Source organism: Natator depressus, chromosome 10 (assembly GCF_965152275.1).
Source record: "Natator depressus isolate rNatDep1 chromosome 10, rNatDep2.hap1, whole genome shotgun sequence".
NCBI lineage: Eukaryota > Metazoa > Chordata > Testudines > Cheloniidae > Natator > Natator depressus.
In genome coordinates, this window is record NC_134243.1 from 73611476 (window position 1) to 73631814 (window position 20339).

A 20339-nucleotide genomic window follows, 5' to 3' on the forward strand; every position below is an offset into this window, starting at 1 on the left:
GAAGGGCTGGGGAAATGTCTTTCTAGGGGTTTTAATGAGCAACAGCGGGTTTTATGGATGGACTTATTTATTTTAAAATGGGGAAAAAAGACATGTGGAGTAAGTCCTTCTAGCTGGGATTTCAGGGGCAGAGAGAGAGAGAGAGGATTCCCCGGTTAGCTCCGATTCTTTTCCAGCTTGCTTTAGCATGTGCTTGCGTTCCCTACCGACCCTTCCCAGGACACTATCCCTTCACCACCCACCCACCCACCCCCCTAATTCCCTCTCTGTGCATGTGCTGATCGCTCGCCTGCAGCTGTTTGCGGTTTTTCTGTTGGCGGGTTTGAAATCGGGGGCATACATGCGACCACAACACTCACGAAGTTAGGAGATTTCACTCTTATTTATCTATATTGTTTCCGGCTGGACTGGGGGGGGGGGGGCTGTGGGGTTGTTGTTGTTCCCCCCCCCCCTTTGTTTTGGTTTGGTTTTTAAGTCTCGGGTCTTTTCAGCTCCAAACAAGGTGTAGCAAGACGCTCTTCCTTCTAAGGAATGAGATGAGAGACAAGGATCACTCAAAGACATCTCTCCTACCTTGGGTTTGGGTGGTTTTTTTTTTTTTTTTTCCTCTCTTAAAGGCGAGGCGCACATTCCTAACAGCTATGTACAAAGCTCTCCCTCAAACCCTGTCTGGGCAAAGTTAGAGTGAGTGTTCAGTTGTTGTTTTTCCCCCCCAAGGCTGAACGCTAATAACACACGGAAATCACTTCCCTTTAGGTTGGGGGAGATCTATTCCCTTCACCTTCCTTCTTTCTCCCCCCACCCCCCGAAGGCTGTAGCGTCCTTTTCTTTTATTTATTGATTTACTTTCTTTTTTTTATCAGTTTGCACAATCGCTTAGATAAACACCCAGAAGGAGATTTTCGTTAATTACCCAACGCACCTCTTTTCAGGGGGGCAAACAGCGGTTTTTTGGGTTTGTTTGTTTCACCTGCCAAACTAAAGGAGAGGTAGAAAAAGAAGATGCAAGCGATTTGGGACCTTGAACAAGGCAAATATGGTTTTGGTATGTTTACTTATAGTTTCTTCTTCTTTCTCACTCTTTTTTTTAAATGTGTTGTGATCTTGTGTTTCTCTTAAGAAAACAATTGTTAGATAACTTGCGTATTAAACTAGCGTTTCTAAGGTTACGTGGGTTGCTCGAAAGGGGTGGCGGGGGGGGGGGGAAGAGGGAAGAGACCCAGTGTCTGCAATTACAGCACCATCAGTTATCACGTCCTTTAGTAAAAATAAACAAAACGACCCCAAATCAGATTCAAAAGCTAATATACAAACGTGCATCAAAGTCATTTCAAACAAGAATGAAGAACGAATAGCCCTTCTGTGAAAGGGTACTTGGTTATAGTAACTGACTAATTCTACTTTGTTATAGTAACTGACTATTAGGGATGGGGGGGACTAAGTCTCTAACTTCAGTGCTAGGGATTCTGCACGGACTTTTGTAATCGTGTGAAGCTGGCAGCGTTTTTTATTAATCCTTATTATTACTATTATTATTTATTATTATTTTGAGAAAGGTCGGTGTTGAATATGTTAGCGCTGAGAACCCGTCTCTCCCACCAGAAACAATTTCTGTTTTAAGCAAGTACAATGAGAAGAAGCAGGAATATATACTCACCATCGGAAGGTGCGGTTGGCAGCTGGTCTGCAGCTTTAAGGCAAATATTTATCCTTCTTTATGGCAAAAGGTGCAGATCTGACTTTAAGCAGCAAAACTGCTCTGTTCTGACAAAAGCGTGAGAGGCATGGCTTCTCATTTTAAAAAAAAAAAATCACAAACCAATCACCCCCCCCCCCGCTTAAAAATACCTATTCAACACAGGGCTTGGGAGAAACCCTGATGCAGAAATCTTACTGTCCGATCTACGAGTGTCCAAGCCAATTAATTTTAAATCCTTAGGAATTAATCAGATTAAAATGCACAGAAGTTTCATTCTCGTATGCATACGTGAGCCAAAAGTCGTTTCCCTTTAAGAGATCCTTTTCTTTTAAAGTTGAATTTTAGGCAGATAAGAGACTTACACTAGGGGGCAGACAGATACTGTACTTGCTCCAATCTTAAGCAATTTTTTTCCCCTCTCTCACAGCATATGCTCTGATTTAGCACTGTAAATTTTTCAGAGGACCCAACTCTGACAGCCCCTGGTGATTTTCAAAGTACCACAAGCCAGTGGTTAAAAATTGCATTGACTTGGAAGTTCAGAGGCACACAATAGGAGCCACTTTCCCTATTCATGGAACTTCAGTGTGGTGGAAGAGAAAAACACACACATACTATATTCAGGGAGAAGAGGAATTCATTGCATTCTGTTAGACGTAACTGCTTTCCACTGAGTTCAGAGTGAAACTCGGTATTTGTTCGGTGCTATATTCCTATTGCGATTTAATCTATAAAGAATTAGAGGACTATTAGGCAAGTTTCTGCCAGAAAAACAGATCTCCCCCTCTTTTCTAACGATTTACACGGAGGCTATCCCAAACTTTATTTTAGTAAACATAAATCTTTCCGCCCTCCGCTCATTAAAATAAATTTACATCTGCAGTAAAATGGCAGGAGGGATTTATTCTTTTTTGTAAACAATAATAAATAATAGAATAATAATGATTAATAATACCATCCTACTTTCGAAATATAACTGTGCTATTATGACTTAGCTCTGATAAGGACATTTTAGAATCTTCCTCTATCAGCGATACACTCATTTTTCAAATATTATTCAGCAAAATTAGCTGCAGTTCATCATTATATTCATCTATTCCACATCAGCCTACATCGCAGGGGTGTTTTCAAATAAATAGCAAACTACCTAATAAATAGTTGTATTCTTGTATCCCTCGAAGAGCAAATAGTTAATCGGGGGTATTCTTCATTATGGTTTGAGTAATCCGAATATACTGGAGCTTTTAAGCATACATAGGTAGATCACATATTCAAACTATTCATAATGTGGACGCTGTTAAAAAAAAAATAAACGCCCTTTCTGCACTTGTTAAGAAGATGTTAATGTTTTTAGATGATGAATTATCCCTGTGTACTTTATAAGGTTTGAGAGAGGAAACCTTTTCCAAGACATGCCACATAAACTACATTCAACAACTATGTTTTATATTCTCAACCAAAAGGTGTGACCCCTAATGTCTGCGTTATTTGGAAATCATAAGGCAGCTCTCCACATTTTAACTGTAAAAGGTCCCTTCCCCCAACCCCTTTCTTTCTGTCTCCCCCTCGATTACTATTTAAGTTAAGGGTTTATATTGCTACATCATGATCAATTGGAATTCTACAGCCTGCCTTTGAAATTGACCAGGCGCGCATCTTTGTTGGTGGAATCTTATTATATTCCAGGTTTATAAACAGGACAGTGTCAAGTCTAGGTGCTTTTTACAACTTTCCAATCATCTCAGCACCTGCGGCTTTAGAGACATATATTATTTCTGCGGCAGAAGGGGTGTGCATGTGGCAACATGAAAAAGTGTGTGTGGAGGGGGAAAGCTGCTGCAATTAATCCTGAATATAGTTTTGTATGCATCTGTGTCCCCATGTTTCTACTTAGTTTGACTGTATGTGTATAAGTCCCCATCTCACACATGTGTTTATATGTATGTGTATATTTGTATAGAAGCAACTGTCTCCCTGTCCATTTATCTATGTATTTTAAAATTGATTTCTATCTATCCATGCGTTTGTCTGTTCTGGTGCTTGCTGCAGATATTCAATAGGAAATAAACTAACTATCTCTGTTATGGTGCTTAGTACCCAAGTTCAATAGGATATAAACAATTGCCCCTGTGTACTTAGATCGGTTACCTATTTAGAGTTGCTCCATATATAGTACAGAGGTTGTGCTACCGAGTCACAATGCCACCGAATCCCTGTGTGTTATCCATGAATTTCTGCTTAGCCTAAAACAAAAAGAATAAAGTTGAATAGCTAGAAATGTATTGCGTTATGACCAAACCGCCTCGGTTTCTGATAAAAGAAAAGAAATTCATATTCTGGAAAGCAGCATTGAATTTTTCCAACATAATGAATGTAAGATATGCTGTTCTTGATTAAATCATTGCTATTTCTGTAAACACTGTGCAACTCAGAATAAATGTGTGGGTATGCGTTCACATATATAGATATTCAGACATGTGTGGTGTGTATTTGTATGCTAATTATTTCCAATGTATGTTTGGGTGTTTGAGGAAAAGAATGGTTCTCGAAATGCCAGAGCAGTCAAGAAACAATGAAGTCTATACTCAACTATTCTGTGATCAAGTACCATATTCACTGATGTCTCTGTCTATATACATTGATAGATGTATATCTAATATATATATGTAGCATACATACAGACATTACACTAATGTGTATGGTATGAATACAGGTATCTCTACCTTTGCAAATAATCACTCACAATAGTTAGCTAGGGCTGCGGATACTGAAATTATAGTTTACAGCTAACTCCATTTTAGAGGGTTTTTTTAAAATGATGCTGAATAAGGGTCATGATCATGTCTTTTAACTGCAGCATCCGAGTGACACAGTTATCTTTTTGTCAGCATCCTCTCCGCGGATTGAGCAATTAAAAAGTTAAATCTACATACCTGCGAAACTTTAACCCTAAAAGGGAGAAGGTAGTCACTGAAGAATATCAATTCTGAAAGCCCTCCTTCCCCAATTTTTGATTTATAAGAATCGCATCCGATCACCTTATTTAGCACAGTAGCTGTTATTTTTACCCTCCCCCCCCCTTGGGAAAAAAAATCCATCAGGAATTTATTTTTATGACATTATCACCACAATGGGGAACAGGAAAATGTAATTTAACTCTCTTGCTTACAGGTGATGATATGATCAGATTTTTTTTTCCTCGTGCCTGATCAAAGAGTTAATAAAGTCTGAGCGCTACAAAGACTATTTCAGTCTCACTTTGCCATGGATATTTATCTGGGTCTCCAGCCTTATTCCCCCCCCCCCTTCCCATTCTTATGAAAAATCCTGCAACTAAGGCAAAGTGAAAGTGCAAAGATATAATAACAATCATATTTTTTAAAAAAATCACCCCCCTCCCCCCCGGCCTCCGTTCTAAGCTGTCCGCGAAACGTTCTCCCTTTAGGACCGGGCAGCGCGCTTTGGCAGCCATGCCAGCCAGCGCAAGGCAGAGCGGCCCAATGAGAGGCGAGGGGAGGTTCGGGCGCTTTTGACCAGTCAAACACCGTCTGCTGCCTTATAAGGCGAGCGGTCGCCATGGTAACGTGTGCTAAGTTGCAGCAGTCGTGTCAAAGTTCACTATATAGAGAGCTCGGCGAGCTGATCGCAGAGAAAGCACTCACCACTCTGCCAGCCCCGCTCCTATACACCGCAGTCACTCCCTAGCCCCCCTTCTTAGCATATTTGATCACTTTGATTCTCAGTTCTTTTGCTTTTGCTTTTTTTTTTTTTTTGCTTTTTTTTTTTTTTTTTTTTTTGCTGGGGGGGGTGATTGTCCCTCCTGTGCCTCTTCTCGCCTTGCCTTTTTTTTTTTTTTTTTTTTTTTGCATGAAGAAACGATGCAGTTTTCTAGGTTGTGATCCGTCTTTCCCTCCTCCTCTTCCTCCTCCTCCTTGCTCTCCTCTTTTATCATTATCACTGGCTGGGCTCTAAGCTGGAGAGTTGACTCTTTCCCTTCACCTCCCCCTTCCCCCTCCCCCCCTCCCCTCCACCCCATGTGTTCTGTGAACCAACTGCGCTAAGAGCCCCACTTGCAAAGAAGGAGACGCGGCACAAGGCAGCGAGCAGCGGCAGCGGCAGCAGCGGCAGCAGGAGGAGGAGAAGCAGCAGCAAAATAAAGAAAAGAAAAGAAAAGAAAAGAGAGAAAGAGAGCAGGAGAAAGAAGCAGCGGAAAGAAAGGGGCGGGGGGGGGGGGGAAGCCAAGCTGATCTCGGTTGATGTTTCCACAACCTGGACTTCAAAAAACTACAGCGAAGCCCTCCGCTTTCTGCGCCCAGAAAAGTCTTTTCAGTTGTGCAATTTTTTTTCCCCCTTTGCAGCCTGTGTGTCATCTGTAACCTTTTCTCCATTCTTATTTTGATGGCTTTCCTGAATGGCTAACTGTGAGCTTCCCTGGACCTGGCCCCCCGACACTCGCCTCTCCTCCTTCAACTCCTCTGCAGCAGATCAGCTCTAAGAGAGGGAGAGAGGGAGATCTTTGAAGAGATTTTTTTTCCTCTCTCTCTCTCTCTCTCTCCCCTACCCCTACCACCCCCTTACTTTTCTGTCTTTACGCCAGACAATCGACTCGCAATCTGCCCCCCCCCAACACCCCTCGTTCTCCGCCTTCGCTGGCATTTTTTTCTGTCCCCCCATCCCCCTTTTCTCCTTTTTTTAAGGGAAAAAGAGAGAGAGAGAGAGAGAGAGAGAGAAACTGCTGCAAAGCTGATCTGAAAACCAAGCAAACAAACTTTAAAAATAAAGGGGGGACAGGCAGTTTGGAAACGGTGTCCAATAGATATGGCAATGGTAGTTGGTGCGTGGCGAGACCCCCAGGACGATGTACCCGGAGCTCAGGGAACTCAGCCTGCTCAAGCCCCACCGGTGCAAGGACCACCCGCTGGGGCCCCTCACACACCACAAACCCCGGGACAAGGAGGGCCCCCCAGCACTCCAGCCCAGACCAACCAGCCAAGCCAGCAGAGCCAAGGAGGAGACAAGCAGCAGCAACAACAGCACATTGAGTGTGTGGTTTGTGGGGACAAGTCTAGTGGCAAACATTATGGCCAATTTACCTGCGAGGGTTGCAAGAGTTTCTTCAAGCGGAGTGTCAGGAGGAACCTGAGCTATACTTGCCGTGCCAACAGGAACTGTCCCATTGACCAGCACCACCGCAATCAGTGTCAGTACTGCCGGCTCAAAAAATGCCTCAAAGTTGGCATGAGACGGGAAGGTATTGGGATTTCATTTGTTTTCCAATTTTCAGTCACTGCATTTTGCTTTTCTGTTATTCCCCCCCCCCCCGTTCAAACAAATCAGTTTCTTTTTAAGAAAGAAAAAAAAAGCCAAATCAACAATAAACAGCGAGTGAGAGAAACTTTCCCTTAATTCAGAAAGAGGTGTTGGGGGCGGGGGGTCTTGCCTGCTTTCTCCGGCCCTCCTCATTGATGTGTGTGATTTGGCTGATGGAGGTTCATTGGAAGTGGATAGTTTAGGTTCAGCTGTTTAAGGAGGGAGATGGATAGTCTGAGGCGTGGTTACTTTTTTAATGTTTCCTCCTGCATGTTCAGCATTACACCCCCCCCCCCCAATTCGTGTGTGTATGAATTTATAGATAGAGAGATGAATACCTACCCCCATCACCCACCCTTACACAGGAGGTTCGAATTACTGTAGCACTGTAGCTCGCATCCCTGCAGGGCTCTTCTGCATTCCACTATGGATTCGCAGTCTGCTTTTTAAAAATAAACCCGTCTTTTTATTAATTATTAATTATTATTATTATTATTATTTTCTTCCCCACCCACCCCCAGGAGAGACAGCGAGAATGTGGTAAAAGGGACGGGAGAGGGAGGAAAGAGATAAGTAGCTGAGGGGTTCCTGATCCGTGCAAATCGAGTCTTTGTGATATAAAATTAGACGAGAAATATGAGCCTCCAGTCTTGCAATGGCGTGTTCTGTGTCTGGACGCTGCTATGTAGGTTAAGGGTTAGGGGGCTCTGGACTGCCTGGCTTGTCTTTTGTGTGTCTACAGGAGTAACTAACCTTGGCATATGCTAAATAACAAATCTAAGCCACGCACATTTCAGCCACTCTCCCTTCCTTCTGCATCTCTGGCTATTATTCCCTTTCCCTCTCGCTGTCACCATGTAAATTTATTAACAAAATGAAAGGCCCAGTTTCCAGGAGCAGCTGATAAAGGTGCTTTTCAGTAATAACCCTCGCCCGTCGCCTGGCTGTAGCTACCCGTCTATGTGTTGCAGGGGAATTTTACCCTTTTAAAGGATTGTAGAATAGTCAATAAATGCTGTCTGGGACGAGCACTTTGTATTTCGAAAGGTGCCTGCGCCCTCCCCACGCTGCAGCCCTAAATCAATAAGCAATATCAGCTGTAATGAAGAGGAAACCCCCCCCCCCCCACACACACACACACACCACACACACACAGAGACGTTCGGTACATATGAGGGGGTGGGGGGGTGAATTCTTGTGTGTTTAGGAACTGAGGATCCGTAGTGTCCTTAAAGCAGTTCAGAGCAGCAGCCTTGAGGCATGTACCCAGCGTTGCTTAGCTTTTATTGCTGCTTTTACTTTAATCAGGAACTGCAGAGCCCTGAACCAGACGCAGGCTGAACTCTGTCTGGAAAATGCATGTCTTCCCCCCCTCCCAACCCCGAAGCTGCCTTTACCCAGGGTCACACACAAAGTAGAGCTTGATTGGAAAAGGATCGTAGCAATTCAGATATTAATTGCTGTAGTTTCTTCTTTATTTACTGCAGCCGTCCAGAGGGGCAGAATGCCACCCACACAGCCAACTCATGGTCAGTTCGCCTTGACAAATGGGGACCCTCTCAACTGCCATTCCTACCTATCCGGATATATCTCCCTTCTCCTGCGAGCAGAACCTTACCCAACCTCTCGCTTTGGCAGTCAATGCATGCAACCCAACAACATCATGGGCATCGAGAACATTTGTGAACTGGCAGCCAGGATGCTCTTCAGTGCGGTGGAGTGGGCCAGGAATATCCCCTTCTTCCCAGACCTCCAGATCACAGACCAGGTGGCCCTCCTCAGGCTGACCTGGAGCGAGTTATTTGTCCTCAATGCCGCCCAGTGCTCCATGCCCCTTCACGTAGCTCCTCTTCTGGCCGCTGCTGGCCTCCACGCTTCGCCGATGTCTGCTGACCGAGTGGTCGCCTTTATGGACCACATACGAATCTTCCAAGAGCAAGTAGAAAAACTGAAAGCATTGCATGTCGACTCTGCAGAATATAGCTGTTTAAAGGCCATAGTCCTCTTCACCTCAGGTAGGCAGCATTTATTTGCACTCTTCCCACCCCCAGCCGCCCCCTTTGAAATCGGTTCACTCTGGCAAAGTGTAAGAAGCTGGAAACTCCACCAGAATCATTGCTACATGTGTCCTTTTAGAAAAATGGTATGTGTTTCTGGAAGGAAGGCCTGGCCTATAAGCACCCTTAGAGGGAGCCTTCAAATAGTTTTAACAATGATGGGGGGGGGGACTTTTAAGCACCAATAAGGCATGTGAGCCTCTGCCTTCCCCAGTGAAAAGAATATTTGATTTAACAGTATAGCTCTGGCATTTAACGACACCAATCCGAACAGCAGCAAAAGCTGTCTGATGTTGTTAAAAGCAAGTCTTCCCATCCCTGAAAAAAAAAGGATCATTTTATGGGCAACCACAAAACAACAACAACAAAAGCAGCCCTGCGATTTAAAAAGTGAATTTTAAAAAAAAAGTTAAGCGGTGAAAAGCTGAATTTAAAATACATTCGCTTCCATCCCATGAAATAAAATAAATCAAATTTCCCAAAGAGCTGTCTCTGAGTGAAATAGAATGTGGCAACGAGCAGTGCTGTGTCGTTTAATGGAAGGGGGGAAGTTTGTAGTTACACACAGCAGGAGTGGTATGGTCCAAAGTAAGTAGCGGTTTGTAAAAGATAATTCTCCAGTACATACATCGTAATAATATGAAAAGTAACAGGAAAGGATTCTTAGCTGGGGCTTACAAATTTAATTCTATGGTTACACAGCTATGCTTCTCTCTGGAAGGAAATAATCAAAGCAGTAAGGTGTTTCTTAGATAATTAAAAGTGGAAAATACGTGCCAACTTTTCCTGCATATAAATAGTATATGAGTTATAAAACAATCATTGAATGCATTGTGAAATCTAATTAACTTGCACCGTAGTTTAACCTGTGTGAGTAATAGACTTGATTTTAACTCTGGAGGCTATAGAGAGAGAGAGAGAGATGTATGTATATGTATATATATTTAAATACATGCTTTCTAATTTGGGCACTACGTTAGTCGAGGCTGCTAACTTTAAGGCGCAGCCAGTGACCCACTGTCTTGGACCTCTAGAAGTTTTGGATTAAGGTGGTTTTGTTTTCTTAAATGATTTCTTTTGTAACTAATTTGAAAGCTTGGGAAAGTGGCCACGTGATAAACATATGAATGGAAGCAGGACTTGTAAAATAATTACTCATCCAAGTTTTTTAAAGCCTGATATCAGGAAACAGAAGGAAAAAAATGTCGTTTCTGTGGAGTGGGGGGAGGAGGACTCACAATCCATTCCTTGTTGTGTTAAAGGGGGTCTGGGGAACCAAGTCATTTTCTGGACTTTGTCCAGGTTCTGGGTCGTGACCTAAACTTCCTTTTATATATTATTGCTTTGCAAGTAAAACTTTTTTTTTAAAAAGAAATTACTTGTGCTAAAGTCCTAAGGTGATCAATTAGCAGGGAGCATCTAGCCGTAGGAAAAGCAGAATGTACCGTTTGTTTGTGGGATGGTTATTTTATTTTCCTGTCATTTTTCAAGGATGCATTTTATTCCTCGCTCAAATTTTCAGCTCGGATTTCCCCCACCCCCCGCACACACACTCCCCAAAACAACCCTGATGAGTTTATTTCAAATGCTGGATTTCTAAAGAGCACTTTTTTAGCCTTTCAAGAAAACAATCGTCCGACACTGTCGTAACTGTTAAATTTATTACTATTTGCAAAATGTGAGGCCTGGCATGCAAATTGCCTCCCAACTAGATAAAGGTTTCTGTTATCTGATTTTGTGGAAATACACACATGCAAATATAGGGTTATGCATGCAGCTTCTCAGATGCCCCAATAACGCTCAATGATGTAAAACAGACACTCACATAGATGTATATGATGTTTGCGTTTTTATTTGTTCCCCCCCCCCTTTTTTTCTTTATTGAAAATCTGGGTCCTAATGACTCGCAGAATATGCATGTGTTAGCCCTATGCCTAAGAAGCCACAGAGAGGTCAGGTCACACCCTGTGCTCTTTCAGAACAGACGTCTCTGATTTAAAGGGAACTGATTGTATTTTAGCGTATCAGAAAAATGTCCAGACCATATCAGTGAGTTTTCGTCTTGTAGAGGATTTGGGTGTAAAAGAAAAGAAAAAGAAAAAGTGAGAAAAAGAAAAAGAAAGTGGGGAGGACAGCTCAAACGAACAGAGAGATCACAGTTTGCATGGCTGCCTCTGAATAGGCTAAACTGACAAGATCAGTTTTAAAGGGCCACTTAAATCAGTTTCAAAGACTGAAGAAAAACGCGTTGTCTTCTTTGGGGGAGAATCTGTTGCTGGATCCGGGGCGCCATTATGCTTTGCTGGGCCAGTTTTTATTATTAATTATTATTGCTAATAATTATCATTCCTTCTAGCCATATGATGAGACTCTTCCCAATTATTTTCCGAGTGGGAAAGAAATAGTGGCTTATCCCCCGCACGCTTTTCAACCTTTGCAAATTAATAATAAATAATAATAAAAAAATGACACTTTCCCAGCATCTCAGTATCAACACCTAGGTCAGTAGTGCAATCAAACCCTCAGATCTTGAAGCTGTGTTTAATTCTAGAGCAGACCCCTCCGGAGGGTGGAATATATATATTCACCTTTTGCTAAAAACGTGCTTCGCTCTGAGGGCGACATGATCAACCACTATCTACGCCTAATTTTACCAGGTTTTTTTTTTTTTTAAACAATCTTCTTTAAACTGATTGTTTTCTTTTTTTTTTTGTTTTTGTTTTTTTGTTTTTTTTTTAACCTTTCTTCCAGATGCCTGTGGTCTCTCTGATGTAGCCCATGTTGAAAGTTTACAGGAGAAGTCACAGTGTGCTTTGGAAGAATACGTTAGGAGCCAGTATCCCAACCAACCAACGCGATTCGGGAAGTTACTACTACGTCTTCCCTCCCTGCGCACTGTCTCATCTTCTGTCATAGAGCAATTGTTTTTCGTCCGTTTGGTAGGTAAAACCCCAATAGAAACCCTAATCAGGGATATGTTACTGTCTGGCAGCAGTTTTAACTGGCCTTATATGTCCATTCAATAAAATATTGGAGAAAAAAATTAAAATATATATATATTGAGAAGGGAGATGAAAGAGAGGGAAAGGAAAGCAAATGACATTTGGGTTCTGGTGGTTGCTTATATTTCCTTCTGCTAAGGATGTTACAAGTTTGCTAAAAGAAGACAGGGGAAAAATAATGGACTGTGAATTTAAAAAAAAAAAAAGACTCTCAAATGAACTTTTACAGAATGCATTAAAAACTCCCGTGTCATTAAGAGAAAAAAACTTGCTACTTGTCATTTCTTTTGTTTAAAAAATAAAGGGGAAAGAAAAGTAAAAGAAAAAAAGAAAGAAGGAAGGAAATACATTAGGGTGGGTTTTTCTTTTTTCTTTTCTTTTTCTTTTCTTTTGTGGGGTAAACTTTTTAAAGAAAAATATCTCTCTGAAAGTGCTTTTAAAGGAAATTTGGAGAAAATTAGCAATGGAAAAAAGTAAGTCTTTTTTTTCCAAATTATTAATTGTCCTATGTGTCTATGTACCTATAGTTGTTCTTTTTTGTATTTTTCTGGTTTCAAACCAGGTTATTCTGTGGTTCTATAATAATTTTTGATATAATCTTGGCTTCTTTAAAAAAAGTGTATCCTTAAAATATATGTTCTGAAAGAATTAAAACTGAGTCCATGAAAGTATCATAGGAAGAAAGGAAAAGAAAAGGAAAAAACCCCTCAACAACACAATGATGGAAGCGCACTTAGAGGTGGTGACCCAAAATTTAGCTTGAAGCTGAGAGAGAGCTATAATTATATAGGCCCGAATGAACCACATGTCACTTAACTACCCCAAAAAACTAGGTTTTTGATATTTTCAGACAGAAAATGAACTGTGGGGATTTATTGTAGGTAGAATGAATTGTGTCCAAGACACATTATGGTTTTGATTAAAAAAACAAAAACTAAAAACTAAAAACAAAAAAAAAAAACAAAACAAAAAAAAAACAAAGTGAACTTTTGTAATTTGGATTGGGTTCCACATAGTTCTTCATGAATTGTTATTAAACTCCTCTATCTGTTTGTATATTTGCAAGCCCTTTGTATTATAATAATTGTTGATATTTTCCCTTTTTAAAAAAATATCATTGAAATCAGCATGACAAAATAACACTGTTGGCACTTATAGATAACGTGATTGATTCAGTATCTTAGAGTTTACAGTTTTGTGTTTAAAAAAACTGAAGGTTTTTTTTTTAAGTGCAACATTTCTGTATACTGTAAAAGTTATAATAACTGAACTGTTTGGTCGAGTCTTTGTGTGTTATATTCCAAGGAAAATTGAAAGTATTCAGAAATTAAAATATTATTTGATATCTGAAACTTGTTTGGCTGTCATAAATGTCTTTCAGAAACCACATTACTTCTCTATAGTTTGTAGTCATATAAATCCATAGGCAATTGATTTGTTTACTTGTCACAATAAGTTTGTAGCAGACTTATAGTAGTGTATTTACCTGTTTAATTCGGGAGTGGGTTGGGGGACTTAAATTCATGGTTTATCTTTGGTTTAGGAAGTACTATATTGAAATGGTAAACCATTGCCCCCCATTCATCTAATCCTCCTGTTAATTAAAAATGGATTTTCTAGAGAAGGCCCTTATTTTTGTCACACTTAAGTGCCTGCATAGGAAAGGTATTGTTGTGAAAAAGTATTAGAATTCTGAAGATCAGTATCTATTTTATGATCAGAATGGGAGGAAAAATCTTTTGTAAATTTCTGACATACACGCACAAGATCACTGGAGCAAGGTAATAGAAGTATTGTAAATACAGGTCAGTTGTTTGCAATGAGTTTTCTTTAAGCATGTGTGATTTTTTATAATACTCTGTAACTGCCATCTATCGTTGTCATTGAGAGGTCTTCAAATGGAGTGACTTAGCTTGTAGGACTGAGGAGACTGTTTTTAATGTGTGTATATATAATAGCAAGTGGGTTTAAAAAAAATTGGTCAGTGAAAGCATGGCCAGAGGTCCGCAACATATTTTACATTTGGGATATGTGAATGTATATGTACCTCTGCTTACACACATACATCTGCAGGGCCCTATATTGCAATCCTCCCGCAGGCAAAGGTCCCATTCAGGTCAGTGGGAATTTTGTCTGCGTAAGTGCTGCAGGATCGGATACACAATTTGTGTATTTAATACTTACTATCCCTTGTCATCGCAAATAAAATTTGAAGGAAGGAAAGACACGAAGCAGGGTGATCTGATTTTGAAAGCGGTTGCTTTCTTTTTCTGTGCATGTGTGAGTGTGTGTGTCCCGTCCCCCACCTATGGTCTATAGCAGATGCTTTGTATGTGAAAGCTTGCAATTCTGTCCTTGTGTGAGGCTTCCCACCCCCTCTACCACAAGTTACTACACCATGTTGTGGTTTAAAAAAAAAAAAAAAGCAAGAGAGATAATTCTGTAAAGTCGATTAAACCCTGATCTTCCGACCAGTTAGACCCATCTGTGGAGGGGTGGGGGGGAATGATATATATAATTGTGAATTTGAGCAGTTTTACACCCGAACCACGGCTGATTTTATATATATATTTATATATATAAATTGCGTGTGTGTGCGTGTGTTACTGAAGGGGATTGCTGACCTCTGGATTTAGCTTTTTCTGTTGCAAGTGCTCTCCATGTGAGTGAGTGTGTGTGAAGTTTTTATTCCAGCTAAGACCACAGGATCTTTACTTGTTTGTTTTGTGTTAGTTTATTGTAAGCAACCGTTTGCTGTACATTGTTATTGGCATTAAATTATAATTTATGATTTTCAAATCAAAAGACATTCCCGGGTTGTTGTTTTTTTATGTTTGAAAACCTGTAAGCTATCTATAGAGATCTCTGTTTTTGCAGCTAGCTTTGGTTCACAAAAAATAAGAGTAAACAGAAAATGCATAGGGTTAAACAAAAAAACCCATGTATATATGTTTGGAATGCTCAGAGGAGGATTTGTTTAGGGACTTGCATTAGGTTTAAGTTTATAGCATTTAAAGAAAGTTTTTCTTTTCATGCTGAGTTAGAACAAAAGACCTATCCAACGACTGAGTTGGACAAAAGAGGAGGGCTGGGAATGAGAGGCTTGTTCTATGTGAAATTGACGAGATCTTTTTTTTAAAAAAAAGCTGTTAAACATGGCGACTCTTTCCTCTTAAGTGTCTATTCCCCCCCCCCCCTTTGCGGGGGTTTTTATCTGATCTGAATTCGCTGTTTCTGCCACCTCCACCAGTCCTTGGGATGGAAGGGAAACAAACAGCCCAACGCGAACCATAACAATAGTAAAAGCAAAGAGGCGATCGCTTGCTTTTAAGACACTTTAAAACATGTCTCGAGAAGGACTCCCCCCACTCCCCCCCTTACCTCCAAACCTTTCCCAGTTAGCTTCACTCCCCATGTCTGGGCAGGGGGAGGTTTATCTCAAAAGTTAACACAAAGCGGGTTAAAGGACGGGCATCGAGGATCGGACCAGACCGAGCCGGGGGCGAGAGGGGGGGCTTGCACTTTAGTTTAAAACGCTGGCTGCAAAGTGCCCTGCGCCGCTGGCGCGGCGCTGAATTCCCCCTTTAACCCTCCCCAAATAGCGCGGGGGTTCTGGTTCCTCTAAGCCGGGATGTGCGCGCTCAGTGGGATTTCGGGGGTGCGTGGTAGGGGAGACGAAGCGCGTGGAAGTATCCCTTGAAGCCTGCTTTTGACTTGGTATCCTATTAGCTCAGCCAACATGGCGTCTCCCAGTAGTGCACTGCAAGAGCCTGGGCCGAGCTGCGAAGCAAAGGGAGCGCTTTAGTAATAGGAAACACATTGGGTGCAAAATATAAGAGACAGCAGAGAAACAAAAGGAAAAGCGAAGGGCCGGTCCGTCTGTAACCAGAAAACCGCCCTGGAAAACTCCAGGCGAAGCAAGTAAACGCAGGTCCGAAGTGATTCTGTAATTAACCAAGCAGGGATCTAATCAGAGAAAACATTAACGACGTCCCTCTCCAGTCAGCCCCCCCCACCCCATCCAGTGGATTTAATGAATGCTTTTTCCCCCTCCCTCCTCTCCTAACAAACAGGTTTGAAAAGCCGGTATCAGAAACCGATCTCTCTGCCTGGATGGTGTATTGAAAGTGTGTGTGTGTGTTTTCGGGGAGGTGCAGAATAATTTAAAAACAACAACAACCCACCACCAAAGACAGTCCCCTATCAATTCTCATTCATCCACGAACTGTGTTTGGTATTTGTATGCGCTGTAGGTAGTGGGACATTTGCATACCCAGGCGTTTGGTGAAGGAGTTAAAAGAGATCCTTTAGTATAGGTGGGGTCAGAACATTAGAAGACTTATAGCCAGACACGTGTAGGTAAATTTATACATCTGCAGAGAGATCTCCCATCCAGAGATGGTATACAGTCTGAATATAAATTACCTGTGGAAGAATCTCTCCCAAACAAGCTTTTGCCTCCTCTTCAGCTCAATGGCCATTGAAATCAAATAAGATCTATTCAGAGTGTTACATCAGGGCTAGAGAAAGGGGTTCTCGAGAAGGTTCATTTGGGGGAAAAAAAATGTCAAGACACTTTCTAACCCGTGTCATATGCACGGACCGCAAGCAGGATTTAAAAATATACATGGATTTTTTTTAAAAAAATTAAAACTTTATTGGGTCCTGCGAATCATCCTTTGCTTCACTTCGCTTTGTACAGGGGAAAGAGAGATTCGGGGAAATTCAGGCCTGGTCAGGATTTATTGAAGTTGGGTTTAAAAAAACGTGCTTCAGATGATTTTTCCCATTTTCTCAGATTTCAAAGGCTCCCCGCAGTGCGGCTGCCTAATTAATGGTGAAATTCAGCTAAATCTAATTATGCAGTAATTTTAAAGCAGTTAGTCCTGGGCGTTGGTTTGTAATAGAACCCTAGGTTTTTTTTTTGTTGTTGTTTTTGGGTTTTTTTTAAGTTTGCTTAATGTGTTGGTTTAGGGAGGGTGGGAGAGCAGCCTTTTGTGTAGCGCAGATATGCAAAAAAAATACAAAAATACCTAGCGAGGGAGAGAAACGTGCTTTAAATCGTAGGCGACAGTGGGATTGAATAAGACGCACCAGAAAAAGTGTAAATAACACACTAGTTAATAGGTGACCATAAAGATATTTTTGGCCTATGGATTTCCAAGCCCCAGCTATTGTGGATGCTACAGTCAATGTAAATACAGGGATAACACAATCTCTTCCTATTTCTCCCATTGAACGTCTACTGTCATTACAGCAAGAGGTTTGTGCTCACGAAGTTATAAATCTTATCGCCCTTTTGATAACGCACTTGTAATCAGTTAGCATCGTATTCAAACCCAATTGTAAAACTGCCTAATTTAATATGTCATAGGTGTCATTAAAACTTTGTGTTTTTTTTTCCTCACTCCCGCCTGCCCCCCCCCCCCCCCCCAATAAGTAAAACGTCAACAGCTCTAGCGTGGTAGCTCGGAGGACCGATTGCTCAGGGACCTGGCTTGGTTTTGAGAGAGATTCCAATTTTTTTTTTATTATTTATTGATTGTTATTAAAATTATTGTTGACTCTCCCCATCAAGGTATTCGGAAGCGTTTATATGATATTAGGACGGGTGAGGACAATAATGGAATCCTTCTCTTTCCTCCCCAGTTGCAAGCTCCAAAAGGAGTTCTTTTTGACAAAAACTTGTCTTATGATTAGTTAAGCAAACACATCTGCTTTCCTAGTTTGGGCTGAGTTAATTATCAAAACAAAGGGCCCGCTCTTCTTTTACCTTGCTGGAAAGAATATGTTATTTCAGGAGTCCTCTTGTCCATTCCCCCACCCCCTTTCCAAGCCCTTCCATTGCGGCAGCAAGTTAAAATTATTGGGATTACTGCTGGGGAAATGAGTTTGCGCAGCCTTCCTAATGTAAAGCTTGATCATTACCCTCCTTGGAACAAGATTTTTTCCACTGAATATCCTTTCTACTAGGAGGAGGTAGGGGGAAGAAGGGAGTTAGAATTGCGGGCCAAGTTAGCAGCAATCTGAATCAAGCTTGCACTGGGTTGATTTTAGTTGACAGAGAGTATGAAGCTGAACTCCATAATTTGCACTTCTGTTCTTTTATTAGGGTTGGACAACGAACTAATGAGCTTTCCCCCAGCACAGTGTCACTTGTATTAATTTTCTTATGGAAACTTTTAGGTAGCGGAAGTGTTCTTTAAAGGGTGTGTGTGGGGGGGAATGTGGAGGAGGGACGGTTTTTGAGTATTTTCTTAAAATTCGGATACCGGCTGTGTGTTTTAGGCTTCAGGTCTTTGGTTAAAGGAAGCCCACAGTGTGTTAAGAAGGATAAACTCCAATCTAGTGCGTGAATTTTAGTCAATATAGCCACTTGTTCTATACCTGAGCGTTCAATTGTTGGGAATCGAATTTAGAATCCCTACCAGTCCATATTCTACACATACACAGAAAGAGAGAGAGTTAGTATCCGTAGTAATCATTCTAATAAAAAAAATCAGGAAATATACGTGGGATCAGAGCGGTGGAAAGGTAGCAATGCCAACGGAATTTGATCAGATCTCAGCTGGGGACAGTTGACTTTGTAGACCGAAGAGGTGACTTTTAAAACCTACCTGAACGCTAGTAAAACAAGGATCTTCTAGTAAGAAATGTAAAGGCACAAGGCAAAATGAAGGATTCCCACAAAAAGAAGGGCGAAGTCTTTACAACTCCGTCCCAACCAACGCGTGAAACGGAATAAATCGTCTCAACCCTGCCATATACGCGAGCCTTGCAATATTTTGACTTTGGATTCCAGTGTGTTTTCTTTGAAGTGGGCCCTTCGGTTTATTAAGGCAGTGAGAGGAACTCAGCAATCCTCTTTGAACCCCGCTTGGTTTAACTATTTTACACAAGTTTGCCCAGGTCCCTGGAGATTCTTCAATTGAAGAAGATTGAAATTAGAGTTAAAAGCTGGAAGGCGGGTGGGGGCTTGTGTGAAAGAGTGTGATGAGTCTATTGCAAATGGTCATATATCGTTTGATGTTATAGAAAGAAACAATAAATATACAGAGGTTTGTCTGATACAGACAAATAAATGTCACTATTAGAATCCAGGCGTGCCAGGAAAATATAGTATTTAGGTCATATGTGAACATGCTTATGTAGTAGTTTTACTCCAAAACTTTGTCTTTTTCTCTTTTCCTTTCCTTTCTTTTTCTAGTAAATTGGTGTTAACGTGTGTCTTTATGTTCTGTCTATAACTAGGATGTAATCAGGCGCCCCATGTCTCTCTCTAAAAGCATTTAATAAATGTCTATTAAAGCGCTACAAATGTAAGATAAATTTAGTGGCGCTGCTGTCTCCCTGTATCCAAACGATAATGATGGATTTATCAACAGGGATTCGCCTTCAGCGCAGTGAGAGAGATTTACTCAACAAATAAGTCGGAAAAGCACCCACCCAAATACAATTATTTATACGGGAACGGAGTTCTTACAGCGCCATATATTCTGAACCAAATTCGCTTTCTTTCTTTCTTCATACTAAACGGAGCCACGAGTGTACCTTCTGTTTCTCTGCTTTTGGAGATGTTTCGCTGTCTGTGGTTAGGGGTGTTTCGCAGCCTATAATAAACTGTATCTCGATGGGTAATTGTGCACTTTGCTTTGCTTTACACTTTCTCTCTCCCCCCCCCCTTTGCTTGTTTCCTTTGCTTTAGCAAAAATGACGATGACGTGTGTATTTGGTATCGCAAGTTGTTAAGTTTCCGAGTACAAGACGGAAGATAAAAGGGCAAAGATAACCTTCGAATTTCTATGTCTCCCTAAATATTTGCGATCCGCTCTTAGGAAACCGATCTCCCCCAAATGATTTCGTGTACCCCTGTTTAAATTTCAACTTTAATGTGCTTAACTCTTGTATTAGTCCCCCCTCACCTTTTATTTGAACTCCTCTATTCCTGCAAATGTGAACGAGAGAAAGAAAAAGGGCCACCTTAATTCCAGAACTGTCAAATCCTGAAAAATTTTCTCCATCGTTATAAAACTTTAGATTATTTCCGCTTTCTAGAAGCTGTATCATAAACTCAGATGTTCCCTTCTGTCCCCGTGTCCCTATTTCTCCGATTCCCCTGAAAGATGTTTGTGCTGATTTGGTGGAGTTTGAACAACGGAATTGTAACAGCTGTCTTCATTCTGAAACATTTAACCTTAATTTCTTACTTTCTTTCCTGACCATAGCTGCTCATATTTAATTATGCTGGACACCCGAATTAAGCATACATCA

At 41.2% G+C, this 20339-nt stretch overlaps 1 protein-coding gene and 1 long non-coding RNA gene across 4 annotated transcripts; one reads left to right on the plus strand and one right to left on the minus strand.

Moving 5' to 3' along the window:
* The first annotated feature begins 722 nt into the window (after window positions 1-722).
* Window positions 723-12784, plus strand: NR2F2 (nuclear receptor subfamily 2 group F member 2). 3 transcript variants are annotated; one of them, XM_074966518.1, is made up of 3 exons: window positions 723-1045; window positions 8497-9024; window positions 11818-12784. In XM_074966518.1, exons 1-3 carry the CDS (start codon window positions 1003-1005, stop codon window positions 12090-12092), a joined length of 846 nt encoding a protein of 281 aa, XP_074822619.1. In that variant the 5' UTR covers window positions 723-1002; the 3' UTR covers window positions 12093-12784. The 3 variants fall into 3 exon arrangements, with proteins under 3 accessions (XP_074822619.1, XP_074822617.1, XP_074822618.1); XM_074966516.1 differs by lacking the exon at window positions 723-1045 and adding an exon at window positions 5717-6950 and having other exon boundaries at window positions 8476-9024; XM_074966517.1 differs by lacking the exon at window positions 723-1045 and adding an exon at window positions 5717-6950.
* On the minus strand, window positions 2902-4845 carry LOC141994576 (uncharacterized). The gene is made up of 3 exons (XR_012641172.1): window positions 4633-4845; window positions 3848-3942; window positions 2902-2993 (listed from the first exon to the last, which is right to left on the minus strand). It is a non-coding gene; the product is annotated as an uncharacterized LOC141994576 (long non-coding RNA).
* Window positions 12785-20339: the final 7555 nt, after the last annotated feature.